The 20,515-nt window shown below is 39.3% G+C and overlaps 1 protein-coding gene across 4 annotated transcripts in view; it reads left to right on the top strand.

Annotated features, from left to right (window-relative positions):
- dnah9 (dynein, axonemal, heavy chain 9) overlaps positions 1-20,515 on the top strand; it is a 167,059-nt gene that overhangs the window by 107,458 nt on the left and 39,086 nt on the right. For all 4 annotated transcript variants that reach the window (XR_005614072.1, XM_039616385.1, XM_039616386.1 and 1 more), the window contains 10 exons: positions 1,605-1,685; positions 2,125-2,304; positions 2,843-3,073; positions 4,222-4,416; positions 5,508-5,627; positions 8,890-9,078; positions 10,920-11,155; positions 11,248-11,370; positions 13,575-13,779; positions 19,014-19,178. Coding sequence is in view for 3 of the 4 variants with exons in the window: in XM_039616385.1 (XP_039472319.1) it covers positions 1,605-1,685; positions 2,125-2,304; positions 2,843-3,073; positions 4,222-4,416; positions 5,508-5,627; positions 8,890-9,078; positions 10,920-11,155; positions 11,248-11,370; positions 13,575-13,779; positions 19,014-19,178 (1,725 nt within the window). In the remaining variant the exon portion in view is untranslated. The remainder of the gene's footprint in view (positions 1-1,604; positions 1,686-2,124; positions 2,305-2,842; positions 3,074-4,221; positions 4,417-5,507; positions 5,628-8,889; positions 9,079-10,919; positions 11,156-11,247; positions 11,371-13,574; positions 13,780-19,013; positions 19,179-20,515) is intronic.

Genomic DNA, 20,515 nt, shown 5'->3' on the forward strand with positions numbered 1-20,515 from the left:
GAGTCGGACGTTAATGTAGAGCCCTAGTTGTCAGGGAGTTATGAGGATTTTGTAACAGCTTTAATTTCTCTTTATGATCGTCTTTGGTCTGTTCATTTATGTGTGTGTGTGTGTGTGTGTGTGTGTGTGTGTGTGTGTGTGTGTGTGTGTGTGTGTGTGTGTGTGTGCACTGATAGCAGCTCCAGTCCTAAAGCTTTTATATTTTCAAACTATGCATGCCGTTCATCTCTTTTTTGTCCCTTTATCTGCTTGGACAGGTTACAAGTTTTTTTTTTTTTTACAGCAATGGAATAAAGGTCACATGCATGACCCATGGCACAATCCTATAGGGCACAAAATATTATCTGCAAATGTCTAGTCTCCTTTGTGAAGCGTATTTGTTTGACTCTCATAAGACACAGAATCATATTTATTGCCTTGAAGAACTGAGATGTTTAGCTTTCAGTTAAGATGCTTTTGAGCTCAATTAGCAGTCGTATTAATAATGAATATCCAACGATGATGCAAAAAAGAAAAACAAAATGATCAGTCCTTCAAAACTACTTGAGAGATTTAGTTAGGTGATAGTGACAGATTCATTAGTCTTAATGATATGCACACTGATTGCAAGACCATTTAACAAAACAGAAATAGATTACTGTCAGTAACCCGCCTCTGTGCTCAAGTCATTGTTCCCTTCATCTTAATCTTTGTGTTACTTTTTTCCTTTCAACTTATCTAAACTGGAGACTGTTTCATGTTTTACTTAAAGGAACAGTTCAACATCTCAGCAGTGACTCTTTTTTGGAGAAATAGACTGATGCTAGTATCATGTTTCTGGTGTTACAGTGTCTATCTTAACATTAAAACGCTGAAGCTGGTGAACTGGATGGATCAATAACTGGATGGTCTAAGGGGGGACCTTTGCAATATTAAGCTGATGGTTTCATTGTGGTGGTTGATACATTTTATATCTCTGCAGGTCAGAGGTGTTTCAGCATGCACCGCAGTGACTCTGTCCATTTGTAATCACAGCCAGGTTGTAGTATTGGGTGCGAATCCTGTACAGGCCTATACTAAAAGCTTTCCTCACTGATTTAAACTATTCAATTCAGTTCAGTTTTATTTATAGAGTGTGAAATCAAAACAACAGTTGCCTCAAGGCTCTTAACATTGTAAGGTCAACATCCTACAATAATACAAAGAAAACGGAGAAAACCCCAACAACCACACAGTCCCCTATTAGCCAGTGCTTTGGTGACAGCAGGAAGGAAAAACTCCCTTTTAACAGGAAGAAACCTCTTTGGGGTGAGGGGAGGAAGACAGGACAAAGACATGCTGTGGAAGACAGCAATACAGAGTTCAGTGCTCAATAAGAATAGAACAACTCCATATAAATGCTGGTCTGTTCAATTTCATTCTTAAAAAATCTCGTTTCTTGCCTACAGATTTGCTGGTAGGCACTCATCTCTTTGTAACTCTTAACATATACTACTGTCAGAAATTTGTTGTACTGCTTCTTCCATTTAACAAGGATTTGACTGGCTGAAGATCTCATTTATCCAGACCTTCAGCCAGGCAAATCCTCCTGACCTCCTGCTCTCCGCTGTCTCATCTTCTGATAGGTGGATGACCTCAAGGCCAAGCTGGCTGCTCAAGAAGTGGAACTCAAGCAGAAGAATGAGGATGCTGACAAGCTTATACAGGCAAGAACATATATAACACCAGCACCTCAAAAAACACTTATCTGTGTTTTGGGACATATTTTGGGAGTGAATTTGTTCTTGTAGTGCTTAAAGAAATGAAATATGATGTTAAATAAATCTTAATTAAGCACTAGGCTGTCATATCAGAAGCAGGGTCCCTATCTCTGGATAGATTTCTAGTCTTGGCTGGAACTGCTCAGTAAAATATTAGATATTCAGAGAAAGTTGGGCTTGAACCTCAGTGTCAAATTAGTCAGAAGAAAAAACACCAACATCCTGTACTTTGTTTCTCAGAGCATTCTTTGTCCTCAGTTTACAATGTCCTGTACCTTGGAATTTTGATTTGTCTTTTTACAGTTTAAAATACCAGTTTTGCTTAATTAAGGAGTGGTTGTGTTTATTAAGCCACTTTACATGTTACCCTGTGTGCTGGCCCCAGGAGGTTGGGATAGAAACTGAGAAGGTGTCCAAAGAGAAGGCGGTGGCTGATGAAGAAGAAAAAAAAGTGGCTGCCATTGCTGTGGTAGTCAGCGGCAAACAGAGAGACTGTGAAGAAGACTTAGCTAAGGCCGAACCAGCCCTGCTTGCTGCTCAGGATGCCCTTAACACTCTCAATAAGGTCAGTTACTCTCTTGTCCCCTGCTGTAACTTATTGATTTGCTTCATACTTTATACTTGCTTGGTTAAGGTCTTTTTTATTTGTTTGATTTCATTTTCCCAGCTTCAGTGGAATAACTTATGTCCACACAAGCCTTGAATTCTATAGAAGATTATTTAGTCACAGGATTTAGCCAGGTCTTCCCCAAAATAATGTCTTCTCTGTGTTCTGCAGACATTTTACTTTATCCTTGCATCCCATGTAGGTTTATGAGCATCCTGGGGGATATTCAAAAACACCCTCTGTGTTTAAAGGTGCTCTCTGTTCAAACAAGCAGAACAGACAGTTCAATCACTGCTTAGAGCTCTCTAAAGATGCCCTAATTAGAATTCTCTGTTGTCTTCTCAGAGTCAGCACAGGTTCTTCTGTCTTTATTCTAATCCTTTCCACGTTCTCTCTTTTCCTCCCAGAAGACCACAGACAAGTACTTTTATACAAACTCAATTCGATCACAGCTTTCATTTTTCATTAATGACTCTGTCTGTCTCCCCTACATCAGAACAACTTGACTGAGCTGAAGTCATTTGGCTCTCCAGTGGCAGCAGTGACCAACGTCACAGCAGCAGTCATGGTCCTGATGGCACCTGGTGGCAAAGTCCCAAAGGATCGCAGCTGGAAGGCTGCAAAGGTAATGATGGCCAAAGTGGACACATTCCTGGACTCTTTGATTAACTTCAACAAGGAAAAGATCCCAGAGGCTTGCCTTAAGGCCATTCAGCCTTACCTGCAGGTAAGTGTTCAATTAGCCCTTACTCATTGAAGTCCTCGCTAACGCTGTTCAGAGTGCAATGTCTGCCGCATGGCAAGCTCAACTAATAAGTCATAAATTTAGTAGGGGTGTGATTACAATGACAATGGCACATTATGGCTGCCAAGTGTTGAAATGACAAAGAGAGAAAATCAGCTAGTAAATTAAGCATTACAAATTTAACAGCCACCCTGATGATGAAGTTCAGTGGAGCAAACATGAGGTATGTCAGTGTGGCCAATAAAGGTAAAGTGCAGCTCAAGTTCACTATGTAGGAACTCATTTCCTGGAACTGTTGTACTGAAAGTAATCTCTGTACTTTATGAAAAAAATAATTATTTTGGAAAAACAGGTAAAATAGTTCAAACTGAGAAAAACCATGACCATAAGCACACGGAGCTCAAACTTGTTGCTAGCTTCACTGGATCGGCTCTCTAATGTTGGCTAAAGTTCATTTCCAACTGCCTGTGCACCAAATGATTTTACTTTCATTATCACTGATTATCTTTTGACACTGTGTTTGAGAATCTAATAATATCCTGTATCCTTTAGCTACAATAGCTGCTGCAGATCAAATTACAGAGGATAACATGAAAGGACTGTGCCAAAGAAATATAATAAACAAAAATATGTCAGCACTTCTTTTTGCAATAACAAAGTAATTTGTAAATTGATATTCATTCTTGGTGTACATTTAAAGGTAGCAGCTATATCAAAGTTTTTCCAAGAAAAGAAACAGCTAGCTATATCGTTGTTAGCCTCTCATACTTATGAGTTGGTTATGAATTTTCTACCATCATTACCACGTAGTTGCTGATGAATTATTCCAGGTCCAAGCTGATGTTGATGTAGAAGTTAAGCTAGCTAATGTATGTGAGAAGCCTGCTAATGTCCAAGTGTGGTAAATCATTTATTACTCTCTCTCACTTCACATCAACAACAGTGTTAAGCCTGCAACTATACCACACAGCTCTCCTGACACAGAAAGACATTTTGTATTGCATTTTAACCATAATTTGATATGAATTTTATGTTATCATTTTCAGGACATTTGCTGACAGCCTGAGAAATTATTAAGGCATTTTGAATTTGGAAGCAGGATGTGACAGCATGTATATCTTTTTCTCCAGGATCCAGAGTTCCAGCCAGATCTGGTGGCGTCCAAGTCATATGCTGCAGCGGGTCTTTGCTCCTGGGTTTTAAACATTGTCAAGTTCTACGAGGTTTACTGCGAGGTGGAGCCCAAACGTCAGGCTCTGAGCAAGGCCAATGCAGAGCTGGCGGCTGCACAAGAGAAGCTCACCGCCATCAAAAGCAAAATCAATGTAAGCCACTGCACTGAACTGAGACTACAGGAAATGAAAAGTTTATTTGTTGCCTGACAAGTATCTGTTTCAAAAGAAGACAATTTCAATATCTAAAATCCAGAGGATATATTCTTTGAAATTGCATTACCATTTTATTAAAGAAAGGAGTACTGTTCTTTGAAGGCATGTTCTTGTTTTCTGCCTTATCATTTCTTTGACACAAATGCAGTGACACGCACAAAAGAGTATTAAAACTTAAAAGAGACTGAGAGTTGAAAAATGACTTATGAAAGTCAGAAATCCTCAGCACCTCACTATAAAAGATTCGTGAGACATCAGTGAGGATCAACAAATCCATCACCTGAAGATATGCAGTTATAATAAGAATTTGGTGCTACAGAAATAAAATAGAAACAACCAGAAGCCATAAGCAAAAGTTCAGAATTATTTTTCCAACGCTTGAGTGACAGTTGACACATATGTTCTTCCAGCAATGATCTACTGACAGCATTTCATCAATACAAAGCTGATGCAAGTGCTTTTAAAGGCTTTTGCAGTTCATTAATCTAAAACCAAATCTGTCAGCCTAAAAACCCTATTGATAAAAGCAGCTGTAAATAATTGTTTCTCAGTGGAGTTTGACATTCAGCGCATCAGACAGCCCCAGCAGAGCGCTGGGTTCGGTACGCTGCAGCAGCTTTTGCTGCTTACATCAAAACCTGCAGAGTGCAGAGTGACGACTATTAATAAGATCCAGCGTGACTTCTCGCTGTCATTTTTCAAGCCCTCAGTCAGATCGCTTGAGTGGAGAGTGGCTTCGGAGCCAAGGGGAATTAGCAATCCTCAAACTAATCTACTGAACCTGTGTGCCTCTCCACCGATTAATCCTGTTTGTCCTTGCGCTAATTGCTTCCATATGCCAAATAAATCCATAGTGGGACTAATGATAAGTTTTACCCAACTTTCCACAGACTCCTAAGTTTCTTTCATAGAAACTCTTTGACTGTCTTTAATCTCTGTCTCTTAGGATTCGTTATGACCACACTGTACTTTAACAAGTGCCAATTTTTTCTCTGTTTTTGTGTGCGTGTGTGTTTGTGGCCTATCAGCACCTTAATGAGAACCTGGCCAAGCTCACAGCCAAGTTTGAGAAGGCCACTGCAGACAAGCTCAAGTGCCAACAGGAAGCAGAATCAACCGCGCACACCATTTCCCTGGCCAACCGTCTGGTGAGGAGGGCAACAGCAGAGACTCAGCTAGCCACTACCACAGACAAATACACTGTGTTTCCTGTCACAGCATTCTTACATAGTTACAGATGTGTGCACACTGCAATACTGCATTTTAAATCTGATGTTGATTTTGTCTTATCTTTGATTAGTAGCATTTAGACTAAGACACTTTTAATCAATTAAGCCTTATTTGTGTCATATTTTTTATTTTGAGGTTACAACTGTCAACACCTTTGTTGCTGGGTACCTGAGTTACAGGCTCTTTCTTGTCTGTGGTGTAGGCCAGTGGTTTTCAAAGATTTTATGCCTAACACACATAAAATGATATCAGAGGCGCTGACTGAAGAGGCCAGCCACATCCTCTTCACCATCAATTATTGGGAGGAAATAGATTTAAAATGAAATAAAAGAAACGACAGGTGACGCGCAATGTCTATATCAAAAGTTTCTTAATCTGATAATACAATCAGAAGAGGAGCTGATGCCATATGAGATAGCATAGAAGCTATTTGGGCCACATATGAATGAAGGCCTGAAATCTTTGCTATTTCATGCTGTAGTTATTCTGCCAACTTGAAAGTCTTGGGGGTAAAAAAACAGGATTGCTGCAGATACATACAGAGTATTAATGTTATAAATTTCAATTTATTTGTGACTTTTTGTGCAGTTATATGATTTAATAATAACTCATGATTGACAGAAATCCCCTTGTGGTCCCACTGGTATAAATAAATGGAAAAGATATGTTACTTTTTCAGACAACCAACATTGTCCATCAAGGTTATTAATTTTAACTAAAATGCAGGTAAAAACTAGTAGGTCGTAAATATTTAACAAAATAAGATTAAAAACTAGATTTTTGTTTTCCCCAAGGTAACTAAAATAAAATAAAATTATACAGAAATGTTTTGAGTGTCAGAGTTGTTTCTCAAAAGAATCGGATTGATCAGAACATGAGCAGAGATGAGAATCTCTCTTGGAAGCCTGACCCTGCTTCCTGGGCCCAAACGAAGGAAACATTAGAGGAGGAAAGTCTGGCAAGGGTGTGGCTTTAGTCACATTTAAAACTTGGAGTGGGGCAATCAGCTACTGCATTGATTTTCTCTGGGTCGGCTTCATCTGTCCACCTTCACAGACGTACCCTCGGAAGGTTACAGATGGAACTCAAAATCACACTTTTTTGTGATAACAGTGAGGCTTTGAAGTACTCAAGGGACTTGTCAGCGATGTTCTCTAATGGTTTTGAACAGATGGAAACCCATTCCATAAAGTTCTCTGCGTTCTTGTGCCACTGTTCTTGAGCTAATCTGAAGGCCACATGACATTTAGAGGTCTGTAGCAAGTTGGTGACTTCTGCACCAGTTTTCGTGGCTTAGTTGCTGATATTCTGCTTCTAGTTTGTTATAATACCACCAACAGCTTACTATAGAATGATACCACAATGGTAACGCTCCTGAGCTCCTAAAAGCAACCCATTCTGCCCTAATGCTCGATTATACATTTTATACACCTGTGGTGATGGAAGTGCTTGGAACACCTGAATTTAATGATTTGGATTGGTGAGTGAATACTCACCAATAAAAGAAAAAATCTGTGCCTACTGCTCAGCACCGAAGTCCACCAAAGCTTGTAAAGACAGAGAATCTTTTTTAACACGCATGCATCAGGTAATATCATGTGAGGTGAGGTGGAGCTGCTTGGGAGGGAAGCATGGATGACAGCCAGTCATGGACTGACTGCATCATATTGAACATTTGCTCCCGGCACTGTTGTCTGGGCCTAGCAAGGCACCTTGCACAGTTTGGCCTGTTGAAATTAGATTCGAGTCATGTAATGGCACTTTCCAGTAAAAAGAGTAATTAGTTTATTTGACCATTTTACCATCATTTATCCTGCTGATATGTCATGTAGCACAACTGCTTTTCTGAGTCCTTACAGACAACCTGCTTTTAAGGCTTCATGAGAAGATTCTGACATTTCCTTCTGTCTTAGGAGCAATTCACATGATACTTATCTAAGACTGCAAAATTAAACCGCTAGAAGCTAAGGCTTTATTCAGTAATGGAGACACAACTTACTGACAGGCTAAAAAAAACACTAGACATCTTTATCCTTATAAATAACGTTTCATCCAGTCTTCTGCAAAGATTTTGTGCGCTGCAGAATAAGAGAAATGGTCTGATATTGCACAGGTGTCTACTCCATGATTTGATATGAAAAGCTGCCACCTTGAATAATACACAAGATAGGGACCATCTCAAATGTGTATTCAAAATGGTCTGCAGACAAAGAGCCTCCTTTAAAAATCTGTCATAGCCATCAGAACGCTGTGTTCACTTATATATCGTGCTGCTTATTTAATAAGGGTGGTTAAAATGGATAAAGTGATTAATAGTAGTTCAAATATGAGAGCTGAGTCATTATAAGTGGTGACTATAACCCGATATTTTGGAGAAGGTTAACCAGACTTTTTAAAAATATATTGAATTTTGCAATTCAGTAATTATTATTTTCTTTGTTCCTAGATTATCCTCCAACACTGGAGGATAATTTAATCAAATCGTCCCCAATGATGACAGAACTTAAAGTGTTAACTGGAACTTTATTCCAATTAGTCTTTGGAAAAACTGCTAGGACAGATGTTAATTAATCCAGTGTGAAAGTGTGTCTATAACTGTGACTTAGATTAATATATTTATCTTGGAACAATTTACCAATGTTTTTATATTTTATTTTATTTGTCCCATGTTAGTGTGGTTGTCTCTGCCTTTAGGTCCACAATACATTTACATACATATATATATATATATATATATATAATATATATATATATTCACATATACACATAAAGCCTGTAATCATCTTTTGGTTTGTAAATCTCCTGCTTACAGCAGCAAAATGCAAAGATGAATGTTGACAATGCTAGTATGATAATCTAAATTATTCAGAGAAAGCTTCTAAAAGACCTGACAGAGGCAACAAACGGGGTTTGAGGTTGTGCTTATTGCCTAGTCAATCCAAAATGTCAGTGCAAATGCAGTCAACTTGCTAAAGTGCACGGTAACTCAAAGGTAGCACGGCATTGTTCTGGAGATTTCCTTAAATTATGGTTTGGCACCTTGGCAGCTGCAGCCATCACTTGATTTTGATTCTTTTTTCCACAATGGCTTTGGGGAAGATGCTGGAATGACGTATATTTCATTGGGAAAAATGAAAAAAAAAAAACTTAAAAAGTGGTCTGCTGCTATTTTCTGTTTAGGTGGGTGGTCTAGCATCAGAGAATGTTCGCTGGGCAGAGGCTGTAGAGAACTTCAAGAAGCAGGAAAGGACTCTGTGTGGAGATGTTCTCCTCATCACCACCTTCATCTCCTACCTAGGATATTTTACCAAACGCTACAGGGTCCAGCTTATGGACAGCACCTGGAGGCCTTATCTCAGTCAGCTGAAGGTGGGTTCACTATGTGTTATTTCAACCTGAATTAGCCAAACTGCAAAAGTTGTGTCTTTGAAAACCTTTATTCATAAATCTGACTGAAATATAACACAGAAATGAATCTGCAACGGGCCCTGTTGGTCTTTCTCTATCTCGGCATGTATTAATTGCTTGTTTGTGATGTCAGCACTTTAGGAATTTTGCCCACAGCTAAATGTACAGTGGTGAAAACAGAAATCTGTTCAGTTTATTTTTGTGGCTAGCACTTTAGAAAATGTTAATATATATTTTATTAAATGGTTCAAATTTAAATGATTAATAATATAACTTGAGTAAATAAGTAGCTTTTGTTAAAAAAAAAAACAGATTCAAGGGATATTAATGCTTACTCAGTAGTTACAACCAGTTATTAGTTTGTGTTATGCAAAACACTTACAATAGTTTATCAATTATATATTGAATTAGGTTATGTATCATGGCTGATAGGACACAATAACAACTGCAGTTATAAAATTTTATATAGTGTTGTTTATCTATTTATTATTGCTTGCAAATTGTAATGGTACTGGTAAATGTTCCATTATTGGGCAGCTGCTGGCCTATTCGGGCCACTAGTAGTGTTTCCATAATTTGAGTCCACCTGTGAAGCAAACTGGCTGAAATGAACCCTCACTAACAAGCGGTGTTTTGTTACAAAATGTCAGTAAAAGTCCTGCGTTGAGCTACCTGTTTGGATTGTTAAAATGCGAGGGAAAGCAGCTCACCTCTCTTGCAGTGCGGTTGAGGCTATATTCCGAGATTTAGTTTCAAAGTATTTTGCAGATTTATATAATTAATGTAAATCTGCTAATATGCTCTATAATTATAGATTAAAACAGCACTATTAAAATAAATTAGGTTGGCTTTATTTGGAGGTCAGTAAAACTTTACCCCTGAAACTTTAACTAAAGTTTCATTAGCGATCAATCGTTTCATTTTTAATGGTTGTTAAAGAGAATTTACCAGTTTGGACATTTGTTTGCCTGGAGGCCCAATTGAGAAAAAGTTATGTTGTACATTGCTGTTCTAATTCCCAAGGCGCTAAACACTGCTGTTTAGTCAAACTCTATGGCATCTCAGAGATAAATACAAGGTGTCCTCTGACACTGGTGTCATGAATCACCCGTCACAATGACAGATGGGTCTCACACCCAGGCGGGACCATCACATTTTGACACAACAGGCACCCTTAAGCATCCTTTTTTAAAGTGAAGGTAGAGACATTCATTGATAACTAGCAATATAATGCCTGTTTTTTGTGCTTAAAAATACCACTGCAGAATGTTCACAGTCCTGAGGCACAAATACAAAACAGTGGTAGTACAGTTTTACAGTTGCATTGTATTTTATCACTACCACTGTCAGCATTGGTTGGGCTTCTCCGCCTGAGACATGTCTGTTATAATAATGTTCACTGTTCACTGATGGTTTAGCTCTTCTATTAATATTATTAAACATTAATTTTCTTGTATTAATTTTTTAGTATTTGCGCTATTAACTAAGTTTAATGACAAATCACATACAATTTATTGATAATGATCCAAAGAAAGGATTACCAATTTGGGCATTCATTTGCAGTTGTAAATAGTCCCTAATGTAATCCTGCTCTACATGGAAACCACAATGTTTTTTATTCTAACAGCAGTTGCCGGTCGACTTTTGAGGATGAACATAGATTGAAAATACTAGAGGAAAAGTTTATCTGCTCCTTTTTAATAACGCACCATTGCTGTGACTTGTGACCTGTCAGTCATCATGAAGAAGAATTGAAACAGTTCATTGGGAAAAACTAAGTAAAAATGCAAATCATGTGTAAGGTTCCTATCCCAGTGACACCTGACCTGGACCCTTTGACGTTGCTGACTGACGACGCTGACATTGCTACATGGCAGAATGAGGGGCTACCTGCTGACAGGATGTCCATGGAGAATGCTACCATTCTTACTTCCTGCCAACGCTGGCCCCTCATGGTGGACCCCCAGCTGCAGGGCATCAAGTGGATCAAAAATAAATATGGTGAAGACCTGCAAGTCATCCGCATCGGACAGCGAGGGTAAGAGCCTCATAGAAAATTGCAGTACTGAGTATTTTTGGACATTTAATAACCAGAATTTTGATAGATTCATTGTTATTTGTACCTTAAAGATACCTAGATGCCATAGAGAGAGCGCTGGCAGCAGGTGATGTGGTTCTGATAGAGAACTTGGAAGAAACGCTAGATCCTGTTCTTGGACCTCTGCTTGGCAGAGAAACCATCAAGAAGGGAAGGTAAGGCTCATGTTGAAAGGTGCCTTAATACTTGTATCACTGAATGAAAATCTTCTGAAGCATTGTAAGGGACTGCTTCAGACAATGATCTAATTCAGGAAACTTTCTACTCATATGTAACACAGCAACTTTCTTTTCACTGCCTTTTATAATTATTGACATCACATGATAAATTAAAAATAGAAACTATAAATGTAAATCTTTGAGATTAGTTATAGCCTAGCAGAACTTTCCAAATAAACCATTTTGCTATGTCTGTGGTTTTCACACAAAAATATTTTAAATACATTTTACTTCATTAGAGTCAATACATGAGCTGTATCAGTAATTACACTATATAACATTTCTTGTTAATGAAGATGGACAGTGGCATTTATTGACTTGGTAATGTGTTAGCAATGAAAGGACATTGTTTGATGGAATTGATGGAAATGAAAACTATCAATTTACAGAGAGCTGAATTGAAAGACCTCCTGAAATCACAATGTAAAAATTATGCGGCAGCTCAAAATTTCATTGCAGCAACTTAAAATGGTACTCAGTAGAAGAGCCCCACATGCTTCTATGCATACCCGACAACATCAGGGCATGCTCCTAATGAGACAACGTGTGCTTTCCTGGGAAATCTCCTCACAGATTTGGACCAGGGCTACACTGAACCCCTGGACAGCCTGAGGTGTAATCTGACAGTGTTGGATGGAGCAAAATATAATATCCCACAGATGTTCTATTGGATTTAGGTCTCGCAGTGGGGGGGGGGGCAAAGTCAGTGGTATCAATTCCTTCATCTTCCAAGAACTCCCTGCCTCCAATCCTGCTAATGCCTCATGGAGTAACTACCTGTCTGCTGGAATCTCCTCCATGCTATTGAGACTGTGCTGGGAGACACAGCAAACCTTCTGGCAATGACACATATTTGGTTGGACTACCTGTGCAACCTCTATGGGTTCCAGACATTGCTCCATGCTATCAGTGGTGACAGTGACCCTAGTCATTTAGTGAAAAAACAGAAAGGACAAGGAGGAAAAAGTGGCCTCCTTTGGTTGTTCTCTCATTATTGCTTCTGTTGTGCACCTGTTGTTAACCTCATTAACACTAAATCAGCTGAAACCAATTAAAACCCCTCTGACCAGATCTACATATATATATATATATATATATATATATATACATATATATATACACACACACACATACACACACACACTTGTAGGTGGTAGAGTAGGAAGGTTGGTGGATTGTTTCCCAGATCCTCCAGTCCACGTGTTGAAGTATCCTTGGGCAAGTAAGCGAGCCCTGAGTTGCTCCCGATACATCTGTCGGAGTGTGAGTGTACAATTTAATGTTTGATAAAATTGAATATGTTTAGATAAATCACTCTGTGAGTGTGTATGTGACTGGGCGAAGGAGACCTTTAGTAGAAAATGCTTTGAATCCTCAAAATTGAGCAGAAAGGTGCTACATAAGCGCAAGTCCATTTACCATTAGGAAGTAGGAAAAGCAACTTACCTAGAAACAAGAAGTGTTTTACATTGTATTGAAAGAACTTTAGGATTTAAACAGCTGTTCATGATTTTAGTTAGTTATATAAAAAAGCTTATGATAGAGTGCTTGTGGTGTTCCTCCTTGTGCCTAAATAAGCCAGTGAAAAGAGTGAGTGAACCACATGACAAAATAACAAAAAAAGCCTGTTCTGGTGACACCCCGATGTAAGTAATAGTCTCAGCATAGCCACACCTATCAAAATTGTCTGGCTCAGTCACTGTTAAATACATATAGAGGGTTACAGAACATATAGTACTGACAATTCGTGCTTACTAGAGTGTCATATGTGTCCCCAACAGTTTCCTAAGTTTCTGCAGTGTAAATGTGCAGCAGTTTCAGGAAATAACTGTAATACCTTTGAGAGTATTTTTAAAACTATATCTGTCATGAAGAAAAATCAGTTGGTTTGGCTTGTCAAAAACTATCGTCCTTGCAGAAAAGACATTTTTGACAGTTTCTTATTTAAAATATTTTTTAAAAAAGTGTCCCAGTTTGAAGATATTTGTTTGTATTAAACATATGAAAGACAGAAAAGACAGATGTTAAGAGCTTTGCCATTAATGAGATTGTCCACTGTTATATGTGCTGTTTCAGAATCTTTACTTTCATCAAGAAACCCTCACTGATCAAACGTTTCTGTTCCTGATTGATACAAACAGGTACATAAAGATTGGAGACAAGGAGTGCGAGTACAATCCCAGTTTCCGTCTCATTTTACACACCAAGCTTGCCAGCCCTCATTATCAGCCAGAGCTGCAGGCCCAGTGCACCTTAATAAATTTCACAGTGACCAGAGACGGTCTGGAGGACCAGCTGCTGACTGCCGTGGTCAGCATGGAGAGACCTGATCTGGAACAGCTGAAGGTGAGAAAGTCAATGTCGTCAAGGAGCATCACTGCCTGATACAACTATTTGACAACAAAGGGGAGTTTTGACAGATTCATTTTCATCCAATATGTTACAGGAATGTAAAAGTGAACCTGAGCAGACATGAAAGGAGCATCTGTCACACTGCTCAGATGTTATCAGAGAACAAACAAGCATTCACGTTGGACTCTTTGAGTTTCTCTCTTAACATCTTTTCTGAGCAGGTGTAATTAAAAGACACAGTCACAGGAGTCAGGGGCCTCCTGGAGCTGCATATAACACTCTTGCTCGTCATTATCCATCCTTAATGCTTCTCGTCAGCAAGAAAAGATTGTCTGTCTTTAAACATCACAAGGTCTGGGCTCTTTGATTCCAAAACAATCAGCTAGCATCTTTGATTAATGGCTGGTGGATGTGGGATAATTATGAGGTTTAGGATGGCGCACTTATGGAGACTGGGAACCTGCACGGCTGTGAACGTGCACATCGGCACCAGTGTTTTCACGTGGCATGTGTATGAGCATGAAGTCGTCTAAATGAAATGTTTTTAAATGTACATCAAATGGTAGTTTTAAATTCAAAGTATATTAATGTCCATCCTCAGGTATGGTTATGTTCACATTTTCTTAGCAGTGTTCCAATAGTGTTTTCTTAGGGGAGTTGTTGAAATTAATGTGACACACAAACATTTGCCCAGAGCTAATTCCCAATTACGGGAAATTTGCATATTGCTCTGAGAGCACAAATAATATTGAAACAGTTCATTTGAAATGCAGAAATCAATTGGTGTTGTATCATCGCGCTGTTTCTCATGCTCTGTCAGTACCTTCTTGTGACAGAGGGGTTCTCTCTGTCTGTGCAGGCTGGCACGTAAGCACACTGCACATTCACTCATTTTTTAATCTTCACCATGGCCATGCAGCTACCATTATCCTTCTCTGATACGAGGTTCGCACATCAAAGCAGCAGTATGTGTCGTTTGGACTGATTGCATTTCTGCAACATGTTAGCAAATAGTTGCCCACTGAGAGTTTCCTCAAATAGAAACCAGTAATCAGTTAAACACCTGGCCTCTGAAAATGGTGGTGTGTTTCTGATTGGACACAATGAAATACACGGATTAAGTGCTGATTTTGTTTTGTGACTTGGCATCTGCATTATTTTATATTTAGCAGTATTGTTGTGTTCTGCTACTTCCATGCCCTTCCATGTGTGCACCCAAAAACCTGAAGGTGTGGAGAAAGGAGAAACCATAACAGCAGATATGACAATGATTAAACAGGGTGGCTGTAGCTCAGGAGGTAGTAGTAGGAGGTCAGCTAGGTTGGTGGTTTGATCCCCGGCTGCTCCAATCTGCCAAGAGCAGGATATTCTTTGGCAGATAGAAACACTTAAATTGAAAAGCATATAAAAAAGTGCTCCTGTGAATGGTTGAATGAGGCAAGTTGTGTAAAGTGCTTTGACTGTTCAGTTAGAGTAGTAAAGCACTATACAAGAACCAGTCCATTTACCATTAAATTAGAATGAGAGGGGGGACTAAAGGTGGGTTGCAAAGCAGGTTACAGATGTGGGGCAAAGTTTGTTTTAAATAAACTATTACTAAACTAGATTCGACAATTACTTTAACAGAGATCTTTTCCACAAATAAAAAGTAACCTTTTTATTGTAGAAAAGATCAGTTGAGTTGAACTATGATTGCACCAAAACTGCAAAGTCATGTTCCATATAACCAGAAAAGGGAGCTGACCCACACATCAAGCCAACCCTTTGTAATACATGGAGTCATTCACTCTGTTTGCTGTATATAAGATAAATCACGTTAATAGCTGACACATCAAAGACATGTGGCTGTTTCCCAAGATGCTCAGATGTAAAGCCTGCTTTGACTCCGACAGTAGCAGATATTTTATCCTATAGCGAGCATCACATTGAGCCTATCACACTGTTCTCTGCTCCTAAAGAAAAGGTGTAGACTGTCACCTTTATTATATGCAAACATTGATCCTAAACACATTACAGAACAGTAATCAGTATATGTGACCTCACGCTTTCCTTTTCTTTCTTTGATTTTCACCTTTCGTTTGACTAAAACCTTTCATTGCTGGAAACATTGCTTTGATGCAAGGTCAAACAAAAAGAAATTTGTTCATGAGCTCAAGTTACCATCTTAAATAATTTGATGATAGACGATATCAGAAAAAGTATTTGAATATTCCATGAAGCACTGCCCAGTAAAATAGTCAATCCTAAATCAAAAAAATCCTGTTCACTTTCGAAGCACTGACATGTGCTAATTTACCATTGTGTTGCAGTCACCCTGGGTACTGTTCCTTTGATGTGCTGCCGTTTATCATCAAACTTTGAGAATTATGTAATCGTGTCTTGATGCTCCCCGTAAGGAGCTTTAAGCTTTTTTAAGCTTTTTAGTTTTGTAGCCTCATTTATGTTCACACATCTCCAAAATCAAGCGAAATGCAGATAGACGACGTTGTAAGGTGTATTTCCCTTTTTAATGTAAATGGCTGCCTTTGTTCTGTAGAGCTATTCTATTTCAGGTAGCAAGGATTAGAAAGCTGCTGTTCCACTCTGCTGATCAGCAGCTGCAGCTGTCCGGCTCAGTACTCAGTACTGTGAGCAATTTACTGCAAGTTCCTGGCAGCTCTGTAGACAACTTTAGAGAAGTAATGAGCAGCTCTTAGTTCCAATATCCATAGTATGGGCTGATGTTTATATTTAACCCAAAATTCACTTGATCAAAGCTACAGTGCATATCAGCTGCTTGAAACTGATTGGCCGATAGCACTACTGTACCGCAGTAATTAGACGACACATTGACACACTTTCACTGTTCCTTAAATGCAGCTCTTGTTAGTTGAGGAGTGAAGGGGAAATAAGAAATTCCTTCTTGAGTACAAGTGTAGCTGACAGCAGTGACTCAGAGAGATCAGAATGGAAGATACTGTTGAACTCTGTTAATGGGTGAGGCAGATTTACTCTAACACAATCCTATTTGCATTTTGATGGTTTCTCGAGGTGCCTTTGTTTGTGTTGGGTCTCCGTGGGCAGCTCTTTACTCCAACCTGTGGGCTTTCATCCAAAGTCAAATCAGCATTTTTAATAAATGAAGATGGGAAAAGAGAAGTTAAAAAAGCCAAAATGCCAGAGTTATTTTAAGCCTTATGCCCCCTCAGCAAAATCCAATCGAGAAGAAATAAAGTTTGATTTAATGAAGCTTGTTTAATTAGCATTTCACTGAGATTGGAGGATGACAAAAAAAAAACAAGATCTAGAGCTCACTTATCATTTTAATTAACGCTGAAAGTTGAAGGTGGGTGGTGGTTGCGGTGAGGGTGGGGGTGAGCTGTTGCTGGCTATGTTCACTCCCGAGCCCCCTCCTATCAAAACGTGGCCGACAGAATGAAGTACTGAATGGCTCTTTGTTGTCAGTAAACAACCCGGAGTGATAACAATCATCAGATTGATGAGGGAGTGCAAATTGGCTGTACCTGTTTATATTCTTCGAATGACTCTGTGCCATTATACCTTTAATGAGGTTAGCGTTGCTACTGAGCCGTAAGATGACTGCTGGGTGAAAGCGCTTTCATTTAAGCAAAGCCAAAGATGGAGCTAAGGAGCTTAAAATGTCAAGTTGCCTTTTTGGAGAGTGCACAGGGGGATGAGTCTACAACCTTTTACCACAATAACTACGTCGTCATCCCTAAGCACATGCAAGTGTGTTTGTGTGCGTATGTGTGCATGCTTGCGTATTTGCTCCAGCGCAGGCCTTTCGGCATTAATGAGAGCTAAAATGCTCCACTTCCTAAATTACCTTAACAGGGCTGCTCGCTGGCTCTCGCTAATCATTTGCCTAAAAAAATGATAGATGTAATATCTCATTTTAATCCCAATTAGAGTGTTCTGCTGACTGGTTAATTGTTTGTTTTTCCAAAGCAAGGGTAATTGCAAGTACAATGTGCCAGAGGAAAGCTAATCGCTAAAAACTGACTCATTACTGGATCCAGTTGGGAATGTTTTAGCTTGGATAGCTTTTCCCCGCAAGAGCAGAGAGTGCAGGCAAGTAGAAGGTCACAGTTGAGTCACTCAGGCAAATATCTCTAGTTAAATGTCTACCACTCAAACCCGGCTTTTTTCTTTTCTTTTCCTTTCCAACCCCACACATGTCAGGTTTTTCCTTAAAATGCCACGATTCATTCTCTGTGTGCAACTTTTCTGCTACAGAGTTGGTAATAACATAAAATTTAAAGCATCTGGGACTCAACAAAACAGAGGCTCAATTAGTTCTAACAATGGTGTGAAATACCTCTCATCGCAGCAGTAGGAAATACTGTCATAAAGAGAACAATTAAGCGTTGTGATCTCTTAAACTATCTGCTCCCCTGGCGCGATCTAAGCCAAGCACGTCTTTTGTCATGTGTGAGTTTTGCCAGAGGGAGGAGGAACAGTTCCACCCACACCCCATCTCTCCACCCCATCAGCATCCTCTGTGATTACACGTGGGCAGAAACAGCACTGCCAGAAACGTATTACCAGCCGTCTGTCAGGGATCACGCCACTCAAAAAACCCCTGTGCTATTATCAGTCACCGACAACGCTCCAAGTAGGCAAATCTCACAACAGCCCACCCTTCCGTAATTACAACAATTCAAAGGTCGCGGAGGCTTCTATTAAGGGAAACTTCAATAAAGCAAAGTCATTAACAGGCAGAAACAAGGAGCTGCAACAGAATATAATGAAGGACAGGGCAGGATGAAGCCCTGTCTACTTTGTTCTCCTCTCAAACACCAGGCTTTGAAAAAAAGTGAAAGTTTCTCTCAGGTACTTTTTTTAAGCCAAAACCAAAAAAAAAGAAAAACCTGCTAGATTGAAAGCTTTGTTAGAAGACGGACTGCTCTAATTCATTTGGGGAGGTAATAACCCTATTATTGCACTGCGTGATGCCTGCATTGGTACATAATTGTAAACACGGCATCTCGTAAAAGCTAATTCAGAAAAGATGTGTGTGTAATTCCCCATCAAAGCGCCCTCCCATCTTATTCAAATCGACGGGCCTCATCACACCAAGGGTTAGGTGACTCTGCAAAAGTTTGATGTCGGCAACCAAACAGAAGCTGGTTAATCCATTCCAGAATACTCCCTTCATGTGTCCGGAGAACTGATGCAGACTGTATTGATTAGTTCTGTCTTTGAGGTTCTTTTTTTTCTGTTTAAAGTTTGACCTGACGAAGCAACAGAACGACTTTAAGATTACTCTGAAGACGTTGGAGGACAACCTGCTATCCCGTTTGTCTTCAGCTTCAGGAAACTTCCTCAGTGACATCGAGCTGGTGGAAAACTTGGAGACAACCAAACGCACAGCTGCTGAGATAGAAGAAAAGGTTTTTGTCTTTTATTTGTTTTATCATCTTTTCTCACACTTTAGATCACAGTCTTCAAGTGACAGTGTTACTCCTGACTACAAGCTATCGTTAGAGCACTTACAATTGACACCATCTGAAGTCTTCCTCTTTTCCTACTGCCTGGCAGCTCCATCTTCAACATCCCTTGTCCACTATCCCTCCTCTGTTCACGTTCAAACCATCTCAACATTAGCTTTCTAAGTGTTCAACCTGAACTGTTCCTCTCATGTACTCATTTCTAATCTTGTTCATCCTGGTTGCTCCTAATAAAACTCCTAATATCTTCAGATCTGCCACCTCGACCTCCTGTCAGTGCAACTGTCTCCAAATCATGCATAATAGCAGTTCTCACTACCATCTTGTAAAACTTCTCTTTCGCTCTTGCTCCTTCGTTCTGTCACAAATCACAGCTGAAACTCGTGTACTCTCTTCTTCACATCTGTTGTGCACTCTCTGTACTTTAGATGGTTGACCCAAGTCACATGTAGTCTGTCTTGCTTCTGCTGATTTTCATTCCTCTTCTCTCCTTAGCATACCTCCACCTCCCCAGGTTCCATTTCATCTATGAAAATCGTAGTCCACAGAGCATTTTGCCTGATCTTCCAACCTGTCTCTGCACACTTTTGCATCAGAACTTGTGAAAGTTCAAAACAAGCAGAAAGAAAATGTATTACTGCATTTCCTGAAAATACTGGATTGTTTTTACAGTTATTAGAACAAGCAATTTTTCTGAAGTTCCTTTTCCCTTTAGAAAATAGTCAATGTCTAAATAAATCTGTACCCTTTAACTATTAAGTATGTGTCAGGTATGTACAAAACAGCGCAGTTTGTTTCTAATGTTATCCTAAATGAAATGTAGAATGCAGTATCCTTTGTAGACCGTACTTCTTCCCTTATACCGGTTTGCAGGTGCGGAATAACTGTCACCTAAAGTGTTGCCATATTCTCAGCTCTGCTTCCCTTGCTTTGATTCTTTATTTCTTGTGGTCAGATGACAAGATCACATCAGCTCAGCGTATGAAGTCTCCCAAAGATGAATTAGTTTTGAGCACTTCTTAAAAGCTCTGTGTTTTTTTTAATCTTAGAGTGTGCCTTCTGTCTGTGAGAAGATGAGTGCTTCCTTTGCAGATGTTCATTCTTAAACATAATTGGACAGACGTTTGCTGGTTATTAAAACAAAAAAAAAAGCATGATTGTCATGATCCACAGAATGTGAGGACATTTTGAAGCGTGAAATTGCAATAGGACTGCTCTTCACTGGAGTATGTTTTAATGGATTGTGCACAAGTTCATCATTAACTGATTGATGGACCTTG

The sequence above is a fragment of the Oreochromis aureus genome, linkage group 8 (genome assembly GCF_013358895.1).
Source record: "Oreochromis aureus strain Israel breed Guangdong linkage group 8, ZZ_aureus, whole genome shotgun sequence".
NCBI lineage: Eukaryota > Metazoa > Chordata > Actinopteri > Cichliformes > Cichlidae > Oreochromis > Oreochromis aureus.